The sequence below is a fragment of the Larus michahellis genome, chromosome 1, assembly GCF_964199755.1.
Source record: "Larus michahellis chromosome 1, bLarMic1.1, whole genome shotgun sequence".
Taxonomy (NCBI): domain Eukaryota; kingdom Metazoa; phylum Chordata; class Aves; order Charadriiformes; family Laridae; genus Larus; species Larus michahellis.
This window is the reverse complement of record NC_133896.1, coordinates 188,019,280-188,040,765: the sequence shown is the minus strand read 5'-3', so window position 1 is coordinate 188,040,765 and position 21,486 is coordinate 188,019,280. Positions and strand designations below refer to the sequence as shown.

Below are 21,486 nucleotides of genomic sequence, written 5' to 3'. Positions count from 1 at the left end.
TTCATTAGAGGCATCATGATTTTTACTACCAGGTTTAGATGAATCGCCAGAGACGCTCGCCTATTTTCCTGACCATAAAAGCTGTATCACAGACGTTGCTTCCCAGTTGCGTCTTGCGTCAGCTTGATTTCAATTCCCTTCAAGTACAGCCTCTGAAGATCTCTGCCCACCACAAATCTTCACGCAGAGGCTTTCATGAAGCCCCTGTTAAAACTCAGCCCATGTGTGCATGAAAATTCGGTCAGGCTCTGTCATTCTTCCTACAAGGGCTTGAGAAAGCTGGAAGACCTGGGGAAAAAGGAAATTTCTGTTGGTTAAGGGATATGCAGGTGGGATACTGTTTTCTACTTACGTTTTTGACACACAAAGTCTAAAAGAGCCTTGTTTATGTCTAAGAAGGCTTCATATTTTCTTCATGAGTCATCTCCTCTATATACGTACTGTAGTAATTAGCAATATAATTGAAGAATTCATGATAAAAAGCAAAAGCTTCGTCGTGTTCAAATTTCTGGATTCTTGATTGGTACAAAATGCAAAATTATATATTTCAAGCGAATAGCACTTCTTCCTTTTGGAAAAGTTCAACCCGATATAAATTAAAACTCCAATATAAATGTTATCTCTGTTATAAACAGGTTTTTTGAACACAGGAAAAAATGCTCATGCTTAGTTCGTTTCATTCCTGATTTTCTATACCTGATTTCAGCAAAAGGTTTTGAGATCTGCTTTTAACTTGAAACCTTGAGGGGAGGGGATTTCAAAGCTCTACGTGATTTTTTTTTCCAGGCCTTTGTCATTTCTAGGAGGCGGCAAAATATGTAGCACAGACAATCTCGACATAATTGACATCTATTCTTTCTCTGTTCTATGCACAAATATAAGCCTATCCTTCTTCTTGGTGAATAAAAACATGTACAAAAATGCAAGTTACTGCCCTTAAGTAAAGCTGCCTTGACAAGGGATAAACATATAAGCACATACCGATGCAGCTTGACTCGAATCAACATCTCAGCCAGATCAGAAAGCAAAGTGCTCGAGCGGCTGCTAAGATATTTGCACAGCCTGAACACTTTGGTTGATGGGCGCAGTTTCATTCGCTTCACCCAAATTACACGCCCTCCCACCAGCGAAGGATGGGGCTGGAAGAGCTCAGACCAGGTGGTGGAAGGCAAAGGCCAGCTCCGTCACGCAGCCCTCCCGCCCTGCAACCTATCTTTAACATCCTCTCTAGAGCTAAACCTCCAGTGAGGTATTGCTGGAGGTGAAGGATGGGCAAGACTAAAAGTAGCATCGTCCACACTCCTCCCCACTTGGCGTTTCTCCGCACAAAAGGCTGTTGTTGACCTGTGAAGACCTCTGCGCTCTGAAGCATGAAATCCATGAACAGATCCCTCCAACACACCACAAAACCTTTATTAGTGTTTATCAGTGACACAGATTACAGGAACCAAAGGCAATTAAATAACATTTAAGTTGACCACAGACTCAAGAAATACAAGTCACATTTGGCAAGGCAAACTTCTCAGTACACTGGGTTGCTTAGGCTATTATTACACCGTGAAAGAGGAATTTCCCTTATAAGGTTCTACATAGTCAGGATAGTATTATTAATTATTATTATTGTGTCTTTCAGACAGTTCCTTTGGCAAGAATTCCCATTTTTTAAGCTTTTATTATATAAAAATATAACCAATTTTCATTATGTACAAACATTACATTACACAATGTACAGGTTAAAAACACTACAAAAAAAATCGCAGGCCATGGGTGAACCGAAAGCAAAAAAAACCAAAAACCAACCAACAACCCCCAATGTAGAAAACATGAAAAAAAAATTTAAATACTGCACATTTCATAAAAATTACATTAACTACAAACAATTTTTTTTTGTTTGCAAATATCAAACAGTACCGACGTGATTGGAAATCTTTCCCCACGGCTTCATTTTTTAAGGCACATCTTGCATATTTACACGTACGACACCGGATCTGGTCAATAACTTAAAGGCTCTCGGGAGTGACCTAGTCGTGTGCGCGCAGGGACGTGTGTACCGGGGCGGGGAGCGTGTCGGGCTACACTTTCTCAGCCGTGTCAGTCTGGGGACCCAGGTATCTAGTCGAGGGGGCTGGGTAGAGGGGCACCCCAATCTCCTGAAGGTCGGGGAGCCGCGCGGGGCGCGGCGGGGAGAGCAGCGTGATCGTCCGGTCAAAGTCCCTGTGCAGCACTTTCTCGTAGACGCTCTGCAGCCCCACTGTTTTGGGCAGCTGGGCTTGATAAAAGTTGTCCCTGCGGAGGGGATCCCTGGGCAAGGACGTGCTCTTGCAGAAGGTGGAGAGGGGTGCTGAGGGATGGGGAGAGGGGTGGGGGTTGGCTCGGCCACAGGAGGGGCTCCAGCAGCGGTCCGAGTGGCCCAGGATCTTGCACTCGGCCGTGCATGCCCACAAACCTAAAGAAGAGAGAGCGAAAGAGAGAGAGAGAGAGAGAGAGAAATCTGTCATTACTGCAGGAATAAATCAACATCATTCATAATCCTCAGAGTTATCAGTTGCGGGATGATTCAATGCACTGACAGTGGGAGTCGGGAGGTGATGCTCTACAGCACCACACAAAAACATGCTTGGGAAGGTTACATCGTTTTGCTAGGGACAGTCCTAACTTTAAGGGAAGCTTTTTGGGGAAGAAAAAAAAAAACCCCAATCCTACAGTACTTCCAGCATCTGCAAATTCGTGCTGGGTGGAGGAACCAGCATCTAGCAGCTCTGCTGCGGAGAGACGGGCAGTTTGAGTCATGCAGCCTCAGGTTTCCCCCTCCAGCTGCCCTGCCTAATCACCGTGCCCCAGGGACGGGTCCCTCCATCCATCTCCCCATCCACCCGTCCATCTGTCTGGAGGGGCCAGCCGGGGGCAGGGGCTGAGCCCTTACCGTTCTGCATGTGCGTGATGAGATCTTTCTTCAGGGCATCTCCGCTGATATCTGAGTCGCTGTCATTAAAATCGCTGTCGCCTTTGCCGCTGTCTTTGCCGCTGAACTTCTCTGCCTCCCGGCCGGAGATGGTGTTGAAGGAGTGCCCCTTCCAAATGGCCACGGGGGGAGCAGCCTCCTTGCCATAGCTCGGAGCAGCAGCGAAACCCTGCTGGGGTGGGGGGGATCAAAGGAGAGGTGAGAGGGGGAGTGCTGAAGGGTAAATCAACATCAGAATCTCATCTCTGCAATTTACATCCTCTGAGACCACCACCCCCCCCGACACACACCCTGTGACCCCCTTCCCCGCAGCAGGACCTTACCTCCCCGTTTGGTCCTCTGAGCCTCTTCTGACCCTCGTAGAGGCAAGTGCTGTCGCTGCCGCTCTCAGCAGTGGAGATCTCTTCAGCAGCTGGAGAAGCGTCGGGGCTGGTGAAAGAGGTTTTGCTGGGAAAGGTTCGTACCTCAAACACATTCCCCCTCGGGCTGCCCTCCTCCTGTCGGCCCTTCTCCAGGTGGGAGATGTCTATCTGCTCCTTCAAAGAAGCGTTGTTTTTGATCTCATTCCCCTTCTTGCGCCTGTTGCAGGTGGTGGCGATGGTGATTATAGCCACCAGGAGGAGGGTGCAGCTGCCCGCCAGGACGATGATCACTATCAGAGGGATATCCCACTGCAAAGCCTTTCCTTCCCAGGAGCTGGGCTTGGCTATCTCCTGGATACTGGAAGGAGCAGTGGCGGTCACCAGGAAGTTGACTGTGGCAGTCGTGGCCAGAGGGGGTCTGCCATTGTCTGTCACGGTGAGGATGACCTTGAACAGCTGTCCCAGCTCTTCGGAGAGGTCTCCCCTCAGCACAATGTCCCCATTACTTGGGTTGATGGTGAAAAGGTCCTGCTGGGGCTCTTCCAGGAAGGCAAAGGTGAGTTCGGCATTGGCCCCGTCATCTGCGTCTCGAGCTTTGATCTGGGCTACCAGGGAATCACGGGAGGTCTTGCTGGACACACTGATTTCCACTGTCCCGTTGGTGAGCACTGGGTGGATGATGACGGGAGGGTTGTCGTTCTGGTCCACCATCCTCACTTTGACAAGGGTGCTGCTGGAAAGCTGTGGGGAGCCACCGTCAGTGGCCTGGATCCTCAGGTCCAACTGCTTGAGGATCTCATAGTTGAACGTCCTGAGGGCATAGATGGCCCCAGTGGCAGGGTCCACTGAGACATAGGTGGAGATGGGGGCCCCCATGACCTGTGTCTCCAGGAGCCGGTAAGTGACCTTACCGTTGTGGCCAAGATCAGGGTCGCGGGCCACCACAGTGGTGATGTAGGCACCTGGAGGGTTGTTCTCTGGCACGGCCACCTCATAGAGGGGCTTGGCAAAGAGTGGCGCATTGTCATTCTCATCGCTCACCCGCACTGTGTACTGGCGGACGGTCTTGAAGGGTGGTGAGCCCAGGTCCTCGGCCACCACGGTGAGGTTGTACTCAGGGATGCGCTCGCGGTCCAGCGCCGCCGTGGTGACGATCATGTAGCTGTCCTCATATGCACGCTGCAGGGCAAAGTGGTCATGGCCACGAAGGCTACAGCGCACCTGCCCATTGGCACCTGAGTCACGGTCTGAGGCACTGACAAGGGCCACAAAACTCTCGCTGGCTGCCGCCTCACTAACGTAGGCCACACCAGCGGCACTGGCGGCACCACGGAGGGCGCTGATGCTGATGCGTGGCGCGTTGTCGTTGACATCAGTGAGGCGCACGATGACAGTGCAGGTGGCGGTGCGGGGGCTGGCGCCACGGTCCTGAGCACGCACGTCCAGCTCGTAGGTACGGGTGCGCTCATAGTCCACAGCGGCCTCCAACGTGAGGCGGCCCGAGCGTGGGTCGAGGCGGAAGAGCCGCCGTGCCTCGGGGGGCACCTGGCTGCCGAAGGTGTAGACCACCTCGCCATTGGGGCCCTCGTCGGGATCCGCAGCGTCCAGGTCGAGCAGCAGGGAGCCAGGTGGCGCATCCTCAGGCAGCTCCACTGTGACTGAGCCCTGGGCGAAGGCAGGGCTGTTGTCGTTGGCATCGAGGACACGGACGTGCACAGTGGCCGTGCCTGAGCGTGCCGGGCTGCCACCATCCTTGGCCACCAGCTCCAGTGTGTAGGAGGGCTGGCGCTCGCGGTCCAGCTCCTGGAGCAGCACGAGGTCTGCGCAGCGTGCTCCATCTGCCCGTGTCTGCGCCTCCACACCAAAGTGGCTGTTGAGGGAGACCTGGAAGCTCTGGATGGAGTTGGAGCCCACGTCCTCATCCACGGCCACCTCCAGTGGGAGACGGGTGCCCGGTGTGGCGCTCTCCGACACCTCCAGCGCCATCTGGGCACGAGGGAAACGTGGGGCATTGTCGTTGATGTCACGCACCTCCAGCTCCACGTGCACCAGGCGGTAGCGCTCCCGCCAGCAGCTCACCACGTCGAAGGCCAGGACGCACTGGGGGGCCTGCCCGCACAGCCGCTCCCGGTCCAGCCCCGCTTCCCCGATGCTCAGCTGCCCGTCCTCCTCCCGCACCCGCACCAGCGAGCTGTTGCTGAACTGCCGCATCAGGCGGAAGCTCATCTCCCCCGGCGCCTTCACCGGCATCTCGTCGGCCAGCGTACCGATCACCGTGCCGGGCGCCCCCTCCTCGTCCGTGCGGTACCTCACCGTCTTGCCGCGGGACAGGGCCAGCAGGCAGGCGACGGCCAGCAGCCGCAGGGGGCTCATGGCACTTGCGCGGGGCTCAGCCCGACGGCGCGGTCCGGGGGTGATGGTGGATGGGGGTGATGGTGCGCGGTACCCGGGGGTGATGGTGCGCGGCTCCGCGCACCCGCCACCGTCGTCTGCGCCCCTCCGCGCCTCCGCCCGCCCTTTAATAGACGGCGGTATGCAAATGAGCGGGCTCCGGAGCCAATGGGAGGCTGCGGGGCGCGGGCGGCCCCCCGGCGGTCCCCGGACCGGGGCGGCTCCGGCAGCCGGCGGGAGCGGGGGCGCGAGGCTATCGCCTTTGTTTTCTTTAACTCTCCGGGGTTTGTTTTTTTTTTCCCCTTTCCCCCGGCTTTATTCCTTTTTTTTCTTACCCTTCATTTCTGTCTTTTTTCCCTTTCTTTCTTTTCCCTCCCTTCCCGTCTTTTCTCTCTCTGTCTCTCCGGAGGGGCGGCGGCGGAGCAGGCGCGGGGAGCGCCGGAGTAAAATGCGGGGCGCGGGGTTTGTTAATTTGCGGCACAGGTCGGACAGGTGCCGTGGCACGTCGTGTCGTGGCGTGTCGCGCCGTGGCATGTCGCGCCGTGTCGTGTCGTGCCGTGCCGCGCCGCGCGGGTGGGTGCGCGGGGCGGCGGCGGGCGCGGATTAGCGGGGTGCGGGGTGCGGAGCGGGGGGGATGGAGGGGGCGGTGGGTGGGTTCCGGGGGGTTGGCGGCATTCAGCTGCGCGGCCGGAGTGGTGTGTTACTCGCGTGAGAGCCTGTGATCAGCGCCGTAAGTCGCCTTTCAGGAGGTGTCCCCGCATGCTTTAGTATGCATGTCACCGCCCGGGTTTCTTAAGCCTGGGGCACTAGCAGGCGAGGGAAAAAAAAAAAAGAAAAAGAAAAAAAAAAAGTTCCAAATAGGATTTAGCATAAGCTTGAGGAGATTTGGAAAGGTTTCAAAGATCAGGCTGTATCAAAGGCTTATGAAGCCCTCGTTAGCTGTAGAAATATAATAGCATGGCAGGCTATCCCATTCGAGGAACCAATGTCTGTATTATTTCACTATGACAGGCTAAAGGGAGAGAAAGTTGAACAGTTTCCACAGAGGAGTTGGACTAAGTTGAATATAATGAGCAAACGCCACATGTATCCATTATGTCCCCCTATTCATTCCCAATCACTGCCATAACTCTTTGACTAAACGATGATGAGCGCTGAATTACACACAATGCCCTGCTCATATTAAAATACATTTAAGACCTATCCCTCCTGGTGCCCTGTTACGCCTATTCACGGGATTTTCTTTTTGTCCTAATAGGGCCTCTCTGGGAAGCAACACCAGTCTCGTTCCAGAAGAACAAAATAACAGCATGAGGCTGAAACCTGGCACGAACTGGGGGGAACGAAACCATCTGCCCCGCAAAGCACCAAGGCCCCGGCGCGGAGCCCTGCGCAGCCCCCTGGCCCTGCGGTGCCTGGGCAGCCATGGGGAGGGCAGCCGCCGGCCCCGGCCCGCAGAGAAGGGACCCGACAGGGAGGGAAGCTGGGGGTCCTGATGGGCATCCATCCAGCTCTCCAGGAAGCTGCATGCCCTTCCTTCCTTCCCTCCTTCCCTCTTCCTTCCCTCTTTTCCTGACTCCTTCCCTCTTCCTTCCCTTTTTTCTTCCTTCCCTTCCCTTCCCTTCCCTTCCCTTCCCTTCCCTTCCCTTCCCTTCCCTTCCCTTCCCTTCCCTTCCCTTCCCTTCCCTTCCCTTCCCTTCCCTTCCCTTCCCTTCCCTTCCCTTCCCTTCCCTTCCCTTCCCTTCCCTTCCCTTCCCTTCCCTTCCCTTCCCTTCCCTTCCCTTCCCTTCCCTTCCCTTCCCTTCCCTTCCCTTCCCTTCCCTTCCCTTCCCTTCCCTTCCCTTCCCTTCCCTTCCCTTCCCTTCCCTTCCCTTCCCTTCCCTTCCCTTCCCTTCCCTTCCCTTCCCTTCCCTTCCCTTCCCTTCCCTTCCCTTCCCTTCCCTTCCCTTCCCTTCCCTTCCCTTCCCTTCCCTTCCCTTCCCTTCCCTTCCCTTCCCTTCCCTTCCCTTCCCTTCCCTTCCCTTCCCTCTTTTCCTTCCTCCTTTCCTTTCTTCTCTCTTCCCTTCCCTTTCTGTCTTCCTTCCCTCTTTTCCTTCCTTCCTTCCTTCCTTCCTTCCTTCCTTCCTTCCTTCCTTCCTTCCTTCCTTCCTTCCTTCCTTCCTTCCTTCCTTCCTTCCTTCCTTCCTTCCTTCCTTCCTTCCTTCCTTCCTTCTCTCTTCCCTTCCCTTTCTGTCTTCCTTCCCTCTTTTTCTTCCTTCCTTCCTTCCTTCCTTCCTTCCTTCCTTCCTTCCTTCCTTCCTTCCTTCCTTCCTTCCTTCCTTCCTTCCTTCCTTCCTTCCTTCCTTCCTTCCTTCCTTCCTTCCTTCCTTCCTTCCTTCCTTCCTTCCTTCCTTCCTCCCTTCCTCCCTTCCTCCCTTCCTCCCTTCCTTCCTCTCCCTCTTTCATCTTTCCTTTTCCTCCTTCCTCTCGCTTTCTTTTCCTTCTTCCTTTCCGTTCATCTTTCCTCCTTCCTTTCCCTCTTTCCTTGCCTCCTTCCCCTCTTCCTTGCTTCCTTCCTTCTCTCCCTCCTTCCCTTTCCTCTTCCCCTCTTTCCATCTGTCAGGGAACCTAAGAGATGCTTTTTAAAGGAAGAGGGGGGACAAACCGAACGGATTCCCCCCCGCCCCCCGCCGCCTCCCCGCTTTGCTTTGGCAGCCTGGGATAAAAGCGCTCCGCTCCGCTGCGCACACCGACGGATGGATGTAGCATCCCGGGGCGAAGAGGGGGCTCCATCCCCGGCTCCGTGCGGGGCCGCTCTTCTCCGCAGGGGTACCGCGGGGCTGCGCGGGGCGCTGCGCGGGTCGTTGCGCGGGGCGCTGCGCGGGGCGGCACGCGAGCGGGGGCCGGCAGGCTGCCCGCAGCGCCGGCTTATGGAAATGGGATTTAAATCGCGCCTCAGCGCTGACACTGCGGGGAGGGGAGGAGGGGGAAAGGGGGAGGAAAGGCGGGGGGGGGACACACTCTGCCGCCAACAAAAGCTCCCCAAACGCCTGGTTTCCATACGAAAAGCCTCCGCGCAGGTCTTCCCCCCCCCCCCGCCCCCCCTCCCCATTCCCCGCCGCGGGAGCTCCGCAGACGGCGGTGTGGCTGGGCGGGGGGGGTAGCCCGGCCGGGACGGGTCGCCTTGGGCCGGGCCGGGGGCCGGGGACCGGGCCGGGGTCCCGGGTTTGGGCGCCTGAGAACGAAGCCGCTGTCCGGGAGCGGGCAGCGGGCAGCGGGGCGGCCCCTCGTGTGTAACAGGATTATCTTTGCCATTTCAAGTTCCATACAGCATGTAATTTATTTTTAATTAGGATTAGATCGAGCAGGGAAGGAGACCAGACCTTTCCCCCCCCCGCCCTCCCCTTCCACCTCCCCCTCCCTCCCAGCAAAGGCATGGCTATTCCACGAGGAGCTCTTATTCTTTATAAAAAATCAATCAATCGATAAACCAGGAACTGCTTTCACCTCCCACGCACTTTGCAGGAGAAAAGGGTGCAAAGGGCTGTATTTTCAATGTGTGCTCAAGCATCCGCGTCAGAAGAGGCTCGGAAATCCTTCCCCTTTCCCATCCGCTCGGTCCCCAGCTCACACACTTTTGATCCAAACCCGTTCTTAAGAGGGTCCCAGTGGGGTCTTGCTCCTCTTGCCTTATTTTTAGAGGGGAAAATGCACTTTCTGTCTGCCTGGGTTATACTTTTTTTCGCGGTCGTGACTTTGAGTTAAAAAAACCCCACGTATCAGTCGCTCCGCTGGAGCAAAGCCTTCTCCCCGATAGTTTGGATAGAGTCCATTACAGAAACGTTCTGAAAGGCCAGTGAAGAATCCCGTTTTACAGCTCAAAAATAAACATACGGATCAGCTGCATTAAAAGCACTTCTTTGAAATATTGTGGTTAAACAGCCCAGATTGGTTGATTGCTCCATGCGGGGACATATGTTCTTGCAAACTGTGCGCATTGTTACTAATGGGGATTCTCACACCACAGCCTTTCCTTTGAATCCGAGGCACTGGTGGTTTCTCCGGAGCTGTTGCAAGGTTGTTTTAATAATTCACCAGTTCTCTTGCACTTAGTGCTGGTGCGGAGACTCAGAGCCCGCTAAGAAGGAGGCGTTTCGCAGTGTCCGGAGGTCTGATCTCTGCTGCCGAGCTCCTTCCTGTACCTTTTAGATGCAGAAATCAAAGCTGCTCTGAGAGGTGGGTGTCAGGCAAAGAAAAAAGCAAGATTCCCCCACCCACCCCTTGCAAACCCAAATCCCTGGGTAATGTGTTGCTCCCAAGGAGTGAAAGCACTCCTAGACCACCAGCCTGATGCCAACAGCAACCAAGTCAGAGAGATAGCTGACAAATCACTCCAGGTGCCTTATATTTAGCTTTAAATTTACTTTTTCCCTGATTCTGATCCATCTCTTGGAAATTAACATTTGTGGGTGCTCTTTCCCTCTCCACAGATAGTTATTGCCTTATGCAGGGTGACAAAATCCAGGATCTCCTTTTCCTCTTCCCTTCACTCCTCCAGCTGAGCACAGGCATTTGTGATGGCCCTTTTCGCCATCACCGACAGCACAGTATGTTTGCATATGTCCCAAAGTGTTGGTGTCCCCAGCGCAATGGGGTAAGGCTGTCCTCCTCTCAGCAGCTTCCTGGGATCCTCACCAGTGATCTCTGTCGATGGAGATAAGCCAAGAGGTGTTACATTTTGGGGCTGCGAGAGAAGGTAAGACTCATGTGGAGATCCAGCCTAGTACCTCAGGTCTACGGTTGACCTTGAGGGAGGATGTGCAGCTTAACACATGCATGGGGTGGTGGAAGAGAGCCAGGCTTTAAGAAGAGGTGGCTGTGTTGTATGTGCTTCTCCTGTCCCGGGACAACTTAGGGGCACCAAGCCCTGGCTATTGAAAGTCCCCTTCTCCCCTTGGCCCCGGTTGCCCTCACCACATGCTACACAGTGGCTGCATGCCCTCGGGGCAGCGGGGTGGGATCTCCTTGTGGCACAAGCCCTAGGGTGGTACAACTTTGCCGGGGCTTTGCTGAGCCTGGCAGGGAGAAGCCAGGCTATTTGGGCATGGTCTCCAGCTGGTTCTGCTCACCAACATATCCAGAGGGTCCGGCTGCCTTCTCTCCATCTGTGAAGTTGGGATGCAACATGTCCTCTCACCCCTCGTCTCCGAGCCTGCAGAGGGGTGGCATGACCTCCCTCCCTGGAAACCAGTCTCTGCGCTCAGCCACAGCCTCTTTCTTCTTGGGCATCCCGGCGGGCTCGGCTGCCTTGGAGTGATCTACAAAAACAAAGGAATTCCTTCTGCTTCACGGCATAAACAATCCCCCCCCTGTTTAATCATTTCTGCCGCAACCAAGGAAGTGTGGGTTAACCTGTCAAGCTCCACAAGCCCCGGCCGACCAAAAACCCTGGAAAACAAAAGAGTGGAACGAAGCGGCAAAGGGTTTTGTTGCTCTATGACTGTTTGTGTTGGAGGGTAGCACGCGGCATTGTGCTTCTGTCTCCGTCCACGCAGGCTATAGAAGACAGAGGCTGCAATCCTTCCCGGGAGCTGCGGACTGGTACCGGGGTTATAAATCATCTCGGTTATTTGTTTGTTATATTTGCTCCAAATGCTTCCCAGTCGGTATCTCCCCTCTGTGAAACGTGGCTTAGAAGAAAGAGTTTGTTTTGCGGGAGAAAGAAATCGCATGCCCGTACCCCCCACTCGGCAAGCAGTTTTGATTCCACAGTGAATTTATTTTTTAATTGGATTAATTTCTAGCCTCTCCCGGAGTAGCAGCTGGGGTCTTTGATTCAAGAGGTTAAAACAAAGGGGCGTGAAACAAAAGACCAGTTCTTCGCATTCCCTGCACAGCGTGGGCCTCGTGCGCGCTGCCCGGAGGTATCCCTGGAGCAGCGCATTCCTAAAGGTCCACCCATGTGGCACTCAGCCGGGGTCTACTGTGGGTTTTTTTGGGGTGCTCCCTAGTCTGCCTTGCCTGCAAGGTAGCTAGACGTGAGTTTTTTCCTCCTGTCCCACAACCCAGCTTGTGGTCTCGCATAACCTTACGCCTTGGTGTCCCTCCCCTCTTCTGCCTCCCCCTTTTCCAGCTCTCTTTACCGTCTACCTTTTCCACACCAGAAGAGCTGGGTGAGGCTTTCCAGTTGTTAAACCAGGAGGCAGGTGCCCAGGTTCAGTTCTCAGCTCCCTCATCTGGAGCAAGCTAATGAGGCTCAGCCCTGACGAGGTCTGAGGTATTTAGGTACTGAACTGCCATTGAACGTGATGGGAGATAGACATATTTCAGCTTGGATGAAGGCTTGAGGCTCTCTCAGACGCAGCCCCTCATGTCCACAGAGCACTTCTGTACCTCACAGCAGTGCTGTGAGGACAAATGCACCACAGACTGTGAGTGCATTGGACAGGTGACAGCCCAAGTCCTGCTGTTTGTCCCCCATCAGGACTGGTAGGAGGAGATCAGAGGTGCCCTCCGAAGGAACAAACTTTATTATGCAGGTCCTTCCTGGCTATTTTGCCTCGGTGCCTTCGGTTTTAAGAGGGTGCGGGTGACAGAGTACTTACTCACACCAGGCTCTGATGTAGACCCTTAGAAGAGATGCCTGCCCTCTCTGTAGCTTGCGGTCTGGTCAGATCAGTAGGACATTAAAGGGGGGAGCCTCATGGCTTCTTTCCCTGGCTGTTGTGATTTGGTGCTCCCCTTCTGTGGCTGCTGCCGTACACCTGGCTGGGATGTCTTTCATACCACTTTGAAGGTGTCCAGGCTGGTATGTTTGGCTTTCCTCCAGCAGCTCCTTGTTTCCTCCTGGGCCTCATTCACACTCTCCTCCTTGAAGGACTGTTTGGGATTTTAGACTCTTATGAATGATGAATGGGTGGAAGAATTACGCCTCTCAGCTACCAGGAAGATGTGCAGTCCTCTGCAAATACTTACGTGGGGCGGTTGTGACGGGCTCCACTGATTTCTCCGAGAGGCGGCTCGCTTGCGATTTAGTGTGCAAAGTCCCTTTCCGAACGTCCTTCTGCTGTCCCTGGCCAGCCAGTGTCACCCAGACAGTGCCACCCACCCAGTGCTGTACTAAACAAGCCTGGCCAGGTCACTCCTTGGGGTCTGCCTCCTTCCTGCTGTTATGACCTTCCCAGTAAAATCATATCCTTACACGAGCACGAGGATAGTTACGCACATGCCAATATATTGTTACTATGCCAATAAAAATATCCTCCCCATTTCTCTGCTGTCTCTTTATTTTCAGTCTTACCCGGCACATGTGATTTCTTGCCCCCTCCTGCTGATACGTCCATGGGACAGGAGGGGACACTGGGAACCGATCCTTGTTGAGGATCCGTTTGGATCCCCGTCTTGGAAATGGAGAAGTTGCATTAGCGTGATGCCATGCTCTAGCTAATTAGCCTGGCGTCACAGCGGGGTTAATGAGCTTGGGCACAGCGCCACAGCTTCTGATTCCTGGGCTAGGGGATACTTTGCAGGTTTGTGTCCCGGTCTGCTCCCGGTTGTTTCCCGGAGTATTACAGTGAAGGGGGAAAAATGTGATGGAGGGGCAGGGACTCAGCCTTGTGCCGTGAGTCCCTTTCTCCGTCTCACCTCGCCTTCTCCCCCCCTCTCTTCCTCCCCTTCGTCCTCCATCTTAATCGCGCCTCGGCTTGCAAAGTCAGAGACCCCCAGCTGTGAAGGACTAAGTCTCTTCTTCTCCCGACCTCGTGAGCGGCAGCAGGCTGCGAGCAAGAGCGTGCCTGGTGTCACTTCTGTTGAAGAGGCTGTGAGAGCAGGGGGAAGAGCCCAGACGCGGGCGGCTGCCGCGCTTGGCTGCCTGCCAGGGCAGGGATGCTATTCACTTCCCAGGGAGCGGGTGAGCATCCTCCCGTCAGCCCTTCGGGAATCTGCCCAGCCCGAGGTTGCGGGACTCAGTCCCCCAGCCGCGGGACTGAAGGTGAGGGGGGAGCGGGTGGTGAGTTCGATAAGGCCACCTTTCTTCATCCTGAGTTTGGGATCATGTCCCTTTCTTATCTGCAGGCGGGGCTTGGAGTTAAACATCCCTTTCCCTCTCCACCTTTAACGTGCTGGGTTTCCTATAAGGACCAAATTTAGCTGGGATAACTGCCAGTGTGCTGCTGCCCGAGGTGCAGCCGGCCTCTGGGCAGAGCAAGGCAGGGTAACGGCACACAACAATAAGGAGGATGGAGAGCAAACACATCCTGTTACAAGAAATTTGTAAAGGCTTTAGATATTCACACCGAGTCACCGAGAATTAAACCTTTCAGAAGCTTGGGGACTAGTGGAAATTTGCTTCCTAAATCTTTTAAGTACTCTTGATTTTTCCCTTTAAGGTTTTTTACTACCATATTTTGCTGCATTTCATGCGTTTGGGCTGTTGCTCAGGACTAGATCAGACTGCTTGAGGAGGCCATGGGAAGACTTTTCCCTCCTTATTTATTTATTTTTTTTGTCCGAACCTGCTATTCTTTAACCTCCGCAGGACTTTGACTTTCAGAGCTACACAACGTTCCTGTGCTTACCGCCCGCCTTTCACGCACGGCGCTTGCTCCTTCTCCACGCACGCTCCGCTGAAGGGGTCTGGCTGAGGAGGCACAGTGCTGCCCCTGGGTGACATGGCCTGGGGCCGGAGCTGGTGGCAGAGAGCGGAGAGGAGTGGAGCTGTTTCCTGTGGCTGAGGGATGCATCTGCGCCATAGCCCAGTGTGTTGTGTCTCCCCATCTTTAGGAGATGGCCAAATATGTTGGTACTGGTACAGCAAAGGGATACCAAGATGATTAGGGGATTGGAACACCTCTCTTATGAAGAAAGGCTGAAGGATTTGGGTCTCTTCAGTCTGGAAAAAAGACGACTGAGGGGGGACCTTATCAAGGCTTATAAATATTTAAAGGATGGGTGTCAGGAGGATGGGGCCAGGCTCCTTTCAGTGGTGCCCAGCAACAGGACAAGAGGTAACAGGCACAAACTTGAGCATAGGAAGTTCCACCTAAACATGAGGAAGAACTTCTTTACCTTGAGGGTGGCAGAGCACTGGAACAGGCTGCCCAGAGAGGTGGTGGAGTCTCCGTCTCTGGAGACATTCAAAACCTGCCTGGACGCGTTCCTGTGCAACCTGCTCTAGGTGACCCTGCTCTGGCAGGGGGGTTGGACTGGATGATCTCCAGAGGTCCCTTCCGACCCTACCATTCTGTGATTCTGTGCTTCTGTGATTTGTCACCTGTCCCTCCTGCGCCTGTAAGTGTGCACCGCAGCAGGACAAGGAGGTGATCTGGAAACCACTGCAGTCTCTACAGTTATATCTATAACACTGAATAAAATGCTCCGTACTTTGGCTCTGCTTAGTTTATTTTTGTAGATGTAGCCTTTGATGATAAGTCCCTTTTCCAATGTGGGGGGAACCGCTTGCTTGCCTTTTCAACTTTAACCGCCTAGTGCATTCACTTATTTAATTCACTTCAAAAAGAGGTGCACAATTTTACATGCCACCCAGCGTCTGTGGTTTTTTGCATTTGGAAATAGGGACACCAACACATATTTCACACGTGATCCCATCCCCAGGAAAAAAACAACCATCATCTGGCCCCAAAGTCTGCAGAATTCTGTTCTGAAAAGCTAAATACATTGTCGCTTTTTAAGTGCAGTAATAAATGTGTGGAATGATCTCGCAAAAAAAGCTTGAGGCTTAGAGAATAGGTGCTAAAGAAATGCATCAAATTAGACCAAAGAAAAGGCATAAAATCTCCGTTATCCCCCAAAATGAGGTCTGACGGCTCAAGCGACTTTTCTGCCTGCCGCTGTACTAAACATCAAATTCGTGTTTCTGCCTAGAAGAATCTGCATCTCTGCAGCGAGCAGGTCTGAAAGCTCTGTGTTGTGGGAGAGGTGTGCGGTGGTGGGTGAGAGGCAGAAAACGGTGCCATCGGGCCGGGTTTGTAAGCGAAGGGTCACAGATGGATGAAGCCTTGCGGAAGTTAAAACCGATAAACAAGTACTCGGAGATGCTCCTGGAGCATCCCAGACGCTCAGAATCGGAGAGGTTTGAGTTTGCCTCAGCAGCATTATGTATGTATATGTATGTGTTATATATTATAATGAATATGATAATTGTAGGAGATAATTTATAATATATGTGTATTATATACGAGTGCCTCCTCAGTAGGCTAAAACAATGCCACGAGAGTCTAAAGAAATGTGAAATCTAATTACTGTAGCTGTGTAAGTGAAGTAATGAGGAGCTTGAGAGTGTGACTGATAAGTAATTAGATACTAGACTAATGAGCAAGCTGTCTACAGTCCATCAAAAGACTAAGGGAGGCTTGAGCAAGACACCCCTGGCATTGCAACGAGGAAGGTACACCGTATCCAAACACAGCTTTCCAAGATACATAACGGGACACCAACACATGATGCTCGCTAATGACTAGAGGCTGCGTGCTCAGCTCAGGGATAAAGTCATTCACCAGTTAAAAAAAAAATATGTGCCAGACTCACAGGTGATAAGGGCAGCAAAAAGTATGAAATATAAGGAACTGTAAGTATGTATAGGAGAGCCGCAGCTTGGATTGCAGGACGCTGGAAGTATGTATAGGACAGCTGCATCTTGGATTGAAGGATGCTGGATTAGTGACTCCCCAGTATTTGTTTTGCTGTGCCATCCTCCCCTGGAGAAAGCAGCTGGGGTGAGAAACTGGTGTGGGGCTGGTGGAAAAGTGCGTCTGGACCTGGCAGAGCCGGGTTGGGAAGGGGCAGCGGGGACCCGGGCAAGGGGAGCAGGGGCAGAGGCTGTGGGTGCAGTGGGGAAAGGCACTCGGGGAGAGCCCTGTAATAACAGTACTTATATTGTATAGAAGACTGTCTCCAGGAGCTTATTTTTCAGGAAGCATTAACTGTTTAAGCTGAAATTTTCCATGCTGGGCATCCGCTTCAGGCTGTTGGTTCTTTCTAAGAGAAAGTTTCAGCTGAAGCAGTTCATCTATCTCCAGAAAGGAGGCTGGGATAAATTTATCCTGGGCTATTTTTTATGGTTCTTTTGCCTGTGGGATAAATATCCAGGCTCTCTTCTTTTTCTTTTCTGGTTTGTTTGCCGTTTTTTTTTTTTTTTTCCCTTAAACCATGGAGTTTTCATAGTTTCATTTGAGGACTTGAAATCTTGCAAGAAGATGCCTGGCTAGAGCAGGCAAGTGACTTGTGCCATTTTTATGAGCATTCAACCAAACTGGGCCACACATTTGAAACACTGCAGCCTGCAGGCGTTAAGTAGAGTAGAGATTAAGCAGGTAAATCCCTCCCAGGTTCTACCTGCAGTAAGTGCACCATGATGTTAGCTGGGACTGGCTTTTGATTTAAGCACAGGCTGGGCAGATCCAGAGGCCTGAAAGCACTCTGTATCTCTCTGTGGTCTCAGGCAGGTGGAGAAGGAAACTGCTGGGTTTGAATGAAGCAGGGATGAAAGTTTGGGGAGAAAAAAGTCAGAAGAGTATCTTCCAAGCACAGTACCTTTTTTCCTGGTCTGCCACAAACTTGGATTGCTATTCCGGGTATTTGTGAGACAGAGCCAAGTATACCTCTGCTATCAGGAAACAGCCATCAAAAACCATCAACAAAATCTCTCTTACCCTCTCGGTTTCAAGAAAAGTTGGCCATGATAGCCCAATGCTGGTCTTGGGTCTGTGCCTCCTCAAATGGGACATGGTCCGTGTGACGAACCTAACCTTGGGGATGAATGCTGGAAAGCTGGTGGTGACATTATGCTTTTCCAGTATCTGTGCCTTAAAGTCCAGGGAGATACTCGTAGAGCATCGTGGAGTTTGCAGTGTCAGGCCCTCCAAAGTGAAGAGAAAAGCAGGCCTTGAGTGTTTCAGCTTAGGTGTGCAAAATTCGTGGATATTAATCTACTAACCTGCATCTCTTTGTGTCTCAGCTCACCAGCTGTAATGCAGAGTTAATGATACACCTTCTTTCCAAAGGTTCATTATGGAAATAAGATAATTAACACCTGCAAATCTCTCTAATTTAAGAGTGGGGAAGGCCAAAGAGAAGTCTATAAGAAAATTATTGCTTCCATCCTGAGCAGGACTGGAGTGGTGAGGAAACTGCGGCGTGGAGCAAGGACCCAGAACACACCACTGAAGGGAACGAGGGCTCTCGGGTCTGTGGAGCGGAGCAGGAGGCTGGTGGAGAAATAACACTTCACCGTCCAAATAAGGATTGTATCACAGCGTGACTGGGGCTGCAAAGACCACCTTAGGCCCCATATTTCCTAGTTTAAGTGCCTGACTTTGCAGTCTTACTGACGTGCTTCCAGTGCAGTTCTCTTGGGTGTCATAGCCATTGAAATATATAGGTCCGTGGAGGGACAACCCTGTCCTGTATGCCCAGTAATCACACAACTTGCCTGGGGCATGATGGGACTTTAGATCAGTGATTGCTCATTAAGCAGCAAAGTTTGGCTGCCCAGGTGGTGACTTCTTTGTTCCCTGTCCTCCAGGTATGCAGTGACCTTTTTTGGCTTCCTTTTCCCTGCTGCCGTAAACCTTCCCTGCTCTTCCCTCAGCAAGGAAGGAACCACTGCATGGGGCCCCCTCATTTTGCTGCCTCAGGAATGTGGTATTTGGAAATAAATGGTACTGAGGCATTATAGAGGGACTGAAGATTTTTGAGGGCGAAAATGGGCTTCTAAGGCGGTTAAAGGCTGAAGACCCGTGTGAGCCTTGAGGCTGTGAGGAACTTATTTTGGGCAGCCAGAATTGATGCTCAGGCACAGTTTGTTTAAGGTGTGCCTTGTGAGTTTGAAGATCTAGGTTATACTGCCATGCCATGGCCTCTTTTTGTGTTCTTGGGCAAGACAGTTCCTTGTCTTACAGTTGAAATAATACTCCACAGAGGGCAGTCTATGGTTAGGTCCCTTAGAAATGCTGTAGTCAAATCAAAGCTACCGGTTTTATTTTTCTAAAACCCTTCCAGATACCTAAAGTCTCAGTGAAGTCACTATTGATGGGGATTTCATCCAGAACAACTCTTTGGAAAGGATGTGGGTAGGAAAAAAAAAACACCTGTGGGGGAAGATGAAGGTCTGCCCCCGTGGGATGTCAGGGTTGTCAGCAGCGTGGCAGGGATGGAGGCAGGTAGGAGATGGTGGGGTGGGAAAACTTGGGGTGAGTGAGCAAAGGTAAAAGAAGGGGACAAGTGAAGGGAGTTGGTGGGAGGATTTGAAAGGGAAAGAATCAAGGGGAAATGTGGGTAGACCCTAAAGGGAGGAAAGGGGGTTGTGAGACGGTTGTGAGATGGAAAGTCTGGGGTGCAGGACTGGAGAGTGTTGGGGGGCTTGAGGAAGCCAGGGGACCTGAGGGGGAAGGTGATGAGGGAGACACGGTGGGAATTCTGGGGTCCCAGAGGCTTTGGGGCCAGCATCTGGAGTGGGGGAGGCTGGGAGCTATGGTCTGTGAGTCACTGGGGAATTTGAGCTCTGAGATGGTTGAAGAGGTTTGGGTCAGCAGAGTTTGGATATGGGCACTCTGTGCAAAGCTGAAGAACCTGGAGTGGGAAGAGTTGAGGGAGAGGGGCTTTGCTTTTTAGGGAACAGCAAGGCCATACATAGGGCTGAATTTCTGGAAAAGGAGGGATTTTGGGATGGCCACCAATAGGCATTGTAGTGTCCTAGGGTGCAGGCAGGGTCATGAGCTGGAGACCACTCCCAGAAGGCTATTGCATGCCTTTTTGCTGTCAAAAATATGGTAATCCTAAGCATGCTGGGAGCTTCATCCATGCATGCATCATGCAGCTGGACTCTCATGTTTCACCTGCACAAATCAGTTACCATTAAGTGGGGAACAGACCTGTCCGGATGTGTCCATGCCTCGAGCGAGTCACCAGGTGATCCTATTAATATAACAAATTCTCAACTTCTCTCTCTGCTCCCCCTTCTGTTGCTTATTCCACTTTTCTTTTTTACCTCCAAGACAGCGCACTCCGGTCTTTCCAGTCGCTCTACAGTGTGTCCAGCTTGCTCTCTGTGGCAGGTTGGCCCGGGCTGGATGCCAGGTCCCCACCGAAGCTGCTCTATCACTCCCCCTCCTCAGCTGGACAGGGGAGAGAAAATGTAACGAAAGGCTCATGTGTTGGGATAAGGACAGGGAGATCACTCACCAGTTACCAAAACAGACATGGTAAAACAGACTCATCTTGGGGAAAAAGAATTTAATTTACTATCAATCAAATCAGAAGAGGATAATGAGAAAATAAAACCAGATCTTAAAACACCTTTTCCCCACCCCTCCCTTCTTCCCGGGCTCAACTTCACTCCCATTTTCTCTACCTCCTCCCCCTGAGCGGTGCAGGGGGACGGGGAATGGGGGTTGTGGTCAGTTCATCACATACTGTTTCTGCTGCTCCTTCCTCCCCCTGAGGAGGACTCCTCACACTCTTCCCCTGCTGCAGCATGAGGTCTCTCCCACGGGACACAGTCCTCCACAAACTTCTCCAACATGAGTCCTTCCCAAGGGCTGCAGCTCTTCACTAAATTCTCCAGCGTGGGTTCTTTCCACGGGGTGCAGTCCTTCAGGAACAGACTGCTCCAGCGTGGGTCCCCCATGGGTCCACAGGTCCTGCCAGCAAACCTGCTCCAGCGTGGGCTTCCCAGGGGGTCACAGCCTCTGTCGGGCATCCATCTGCTTTGGCATGGGGTTCTCCATAGGCTGCAAGTAGATATCTGCTCCAGCGTTAACCTCCATGGGCTGCAGGAGGACAGCCTGCGTCACAATGGTGTTCAGCATGGGCTGCAGGGGAATCTCTCCTCTGGTGCCCGGAGCACCTCCTCCCCCTCCTTCTTCACTGACCTTGGGGTCTGCAGGGCTGTTTCTCTCACATGTTCTCACTTTTCTTTCTGGCTGTAAGTGCCCAGTTGATTCCTTCCCCCCGCCTTCTTAAATATGTTATCCCAAGCGGCAGGTCCGTCTTGGAACTGCTGGCATTGGTTCTATTGGACATTGGGGAAGCTTCTGGCAGCTTCTCACAGAAGCCACCCCTGTAGCCCCCCTGCTACCAAAATCTTGCCACACAAACCCAATACAGTCTTGGAGAGTAACCTTGGAAAAAGCGATAGATACTCTTACAAACAGATGTGTCCCGCAGTGCGAAGCATTTAATGGAGAGCTCTCTTACCCTGCACAATGCGTTGTTTAGGGGCATGGTGCCAGGACATGGGGAATGGTTTTAGGATGGCTCTCAAAAGCATTTAGAGCTGCACATAGGCAAGCTCAAACCATGCATAGCATGTTGGCTGCAGTCCTGCGTTGGAGCACAATGTCCAACCTGATGGTGTTGGTAATGTAAGCTCTCCTCCAACCCTGTCCATTTCAATTGACAATATTTCACCTGAAATCCCTCTTTAATCATAAGCAGATAGGAAATTACTTATTAGAGAGTGCCATAGGTGTACACGGTTCTTTACGAACATATGAGGAGACAGATTGCTGCCCTGAAGAACTTACAATCGGATTTAGACAAATACAATAAGAAAGAAAAATACTATCGGGGTTGAAACTTTGAGCAGACAAATAAGAGCCTGTACACAATTGCATCAGTCGCAGTTCATGGAAATATTTTCTTTTTTTGATTCAAGTGTTCAGCTGTGTCACATCTACTGCTGAAGCTGACAGACTATTAGTTCCTTAGGTAGAAAATGCTTATATTTTAATGCTTGTTATGTCATGAATTATTAAACCGATTTAAACGTAAAAA

At 52.3% G+C, this 21,486-nt stretch overlaps 1 protein-coding gene across 1 annotated transcript; it reads right to left on the bottom strand.

The window, feature by feature from the left end:
* Positions 1–1,379: 1,379 nt before the first annotated feature.
* PCDH8 (protocadherin 8) lies at positions 1,380–5,823 on the bottom strand. Its single transcript, XM_074564603.1, has 3 exons — positions 3,286–5,823; positions 2,924–3,134; positions 1,380–2,446 (listed from the first exon to the last, which is right to left on the bottom strand). The coding sequence occupies exons 1-3, from the start codon at positions 5,695–5,697 to the stop codon at positions 2,073–2,075; spliced, it is 2,997 nt and encodes a 998-aa protein (XP_074420704.1). The 5' UTR covers positions 5,698–5,823; the 3' UTR covers positions 1,380–2,072.
* Between the last annotated feature and the right edge of the window lie 15,663 nt (positions 5,824–21,486).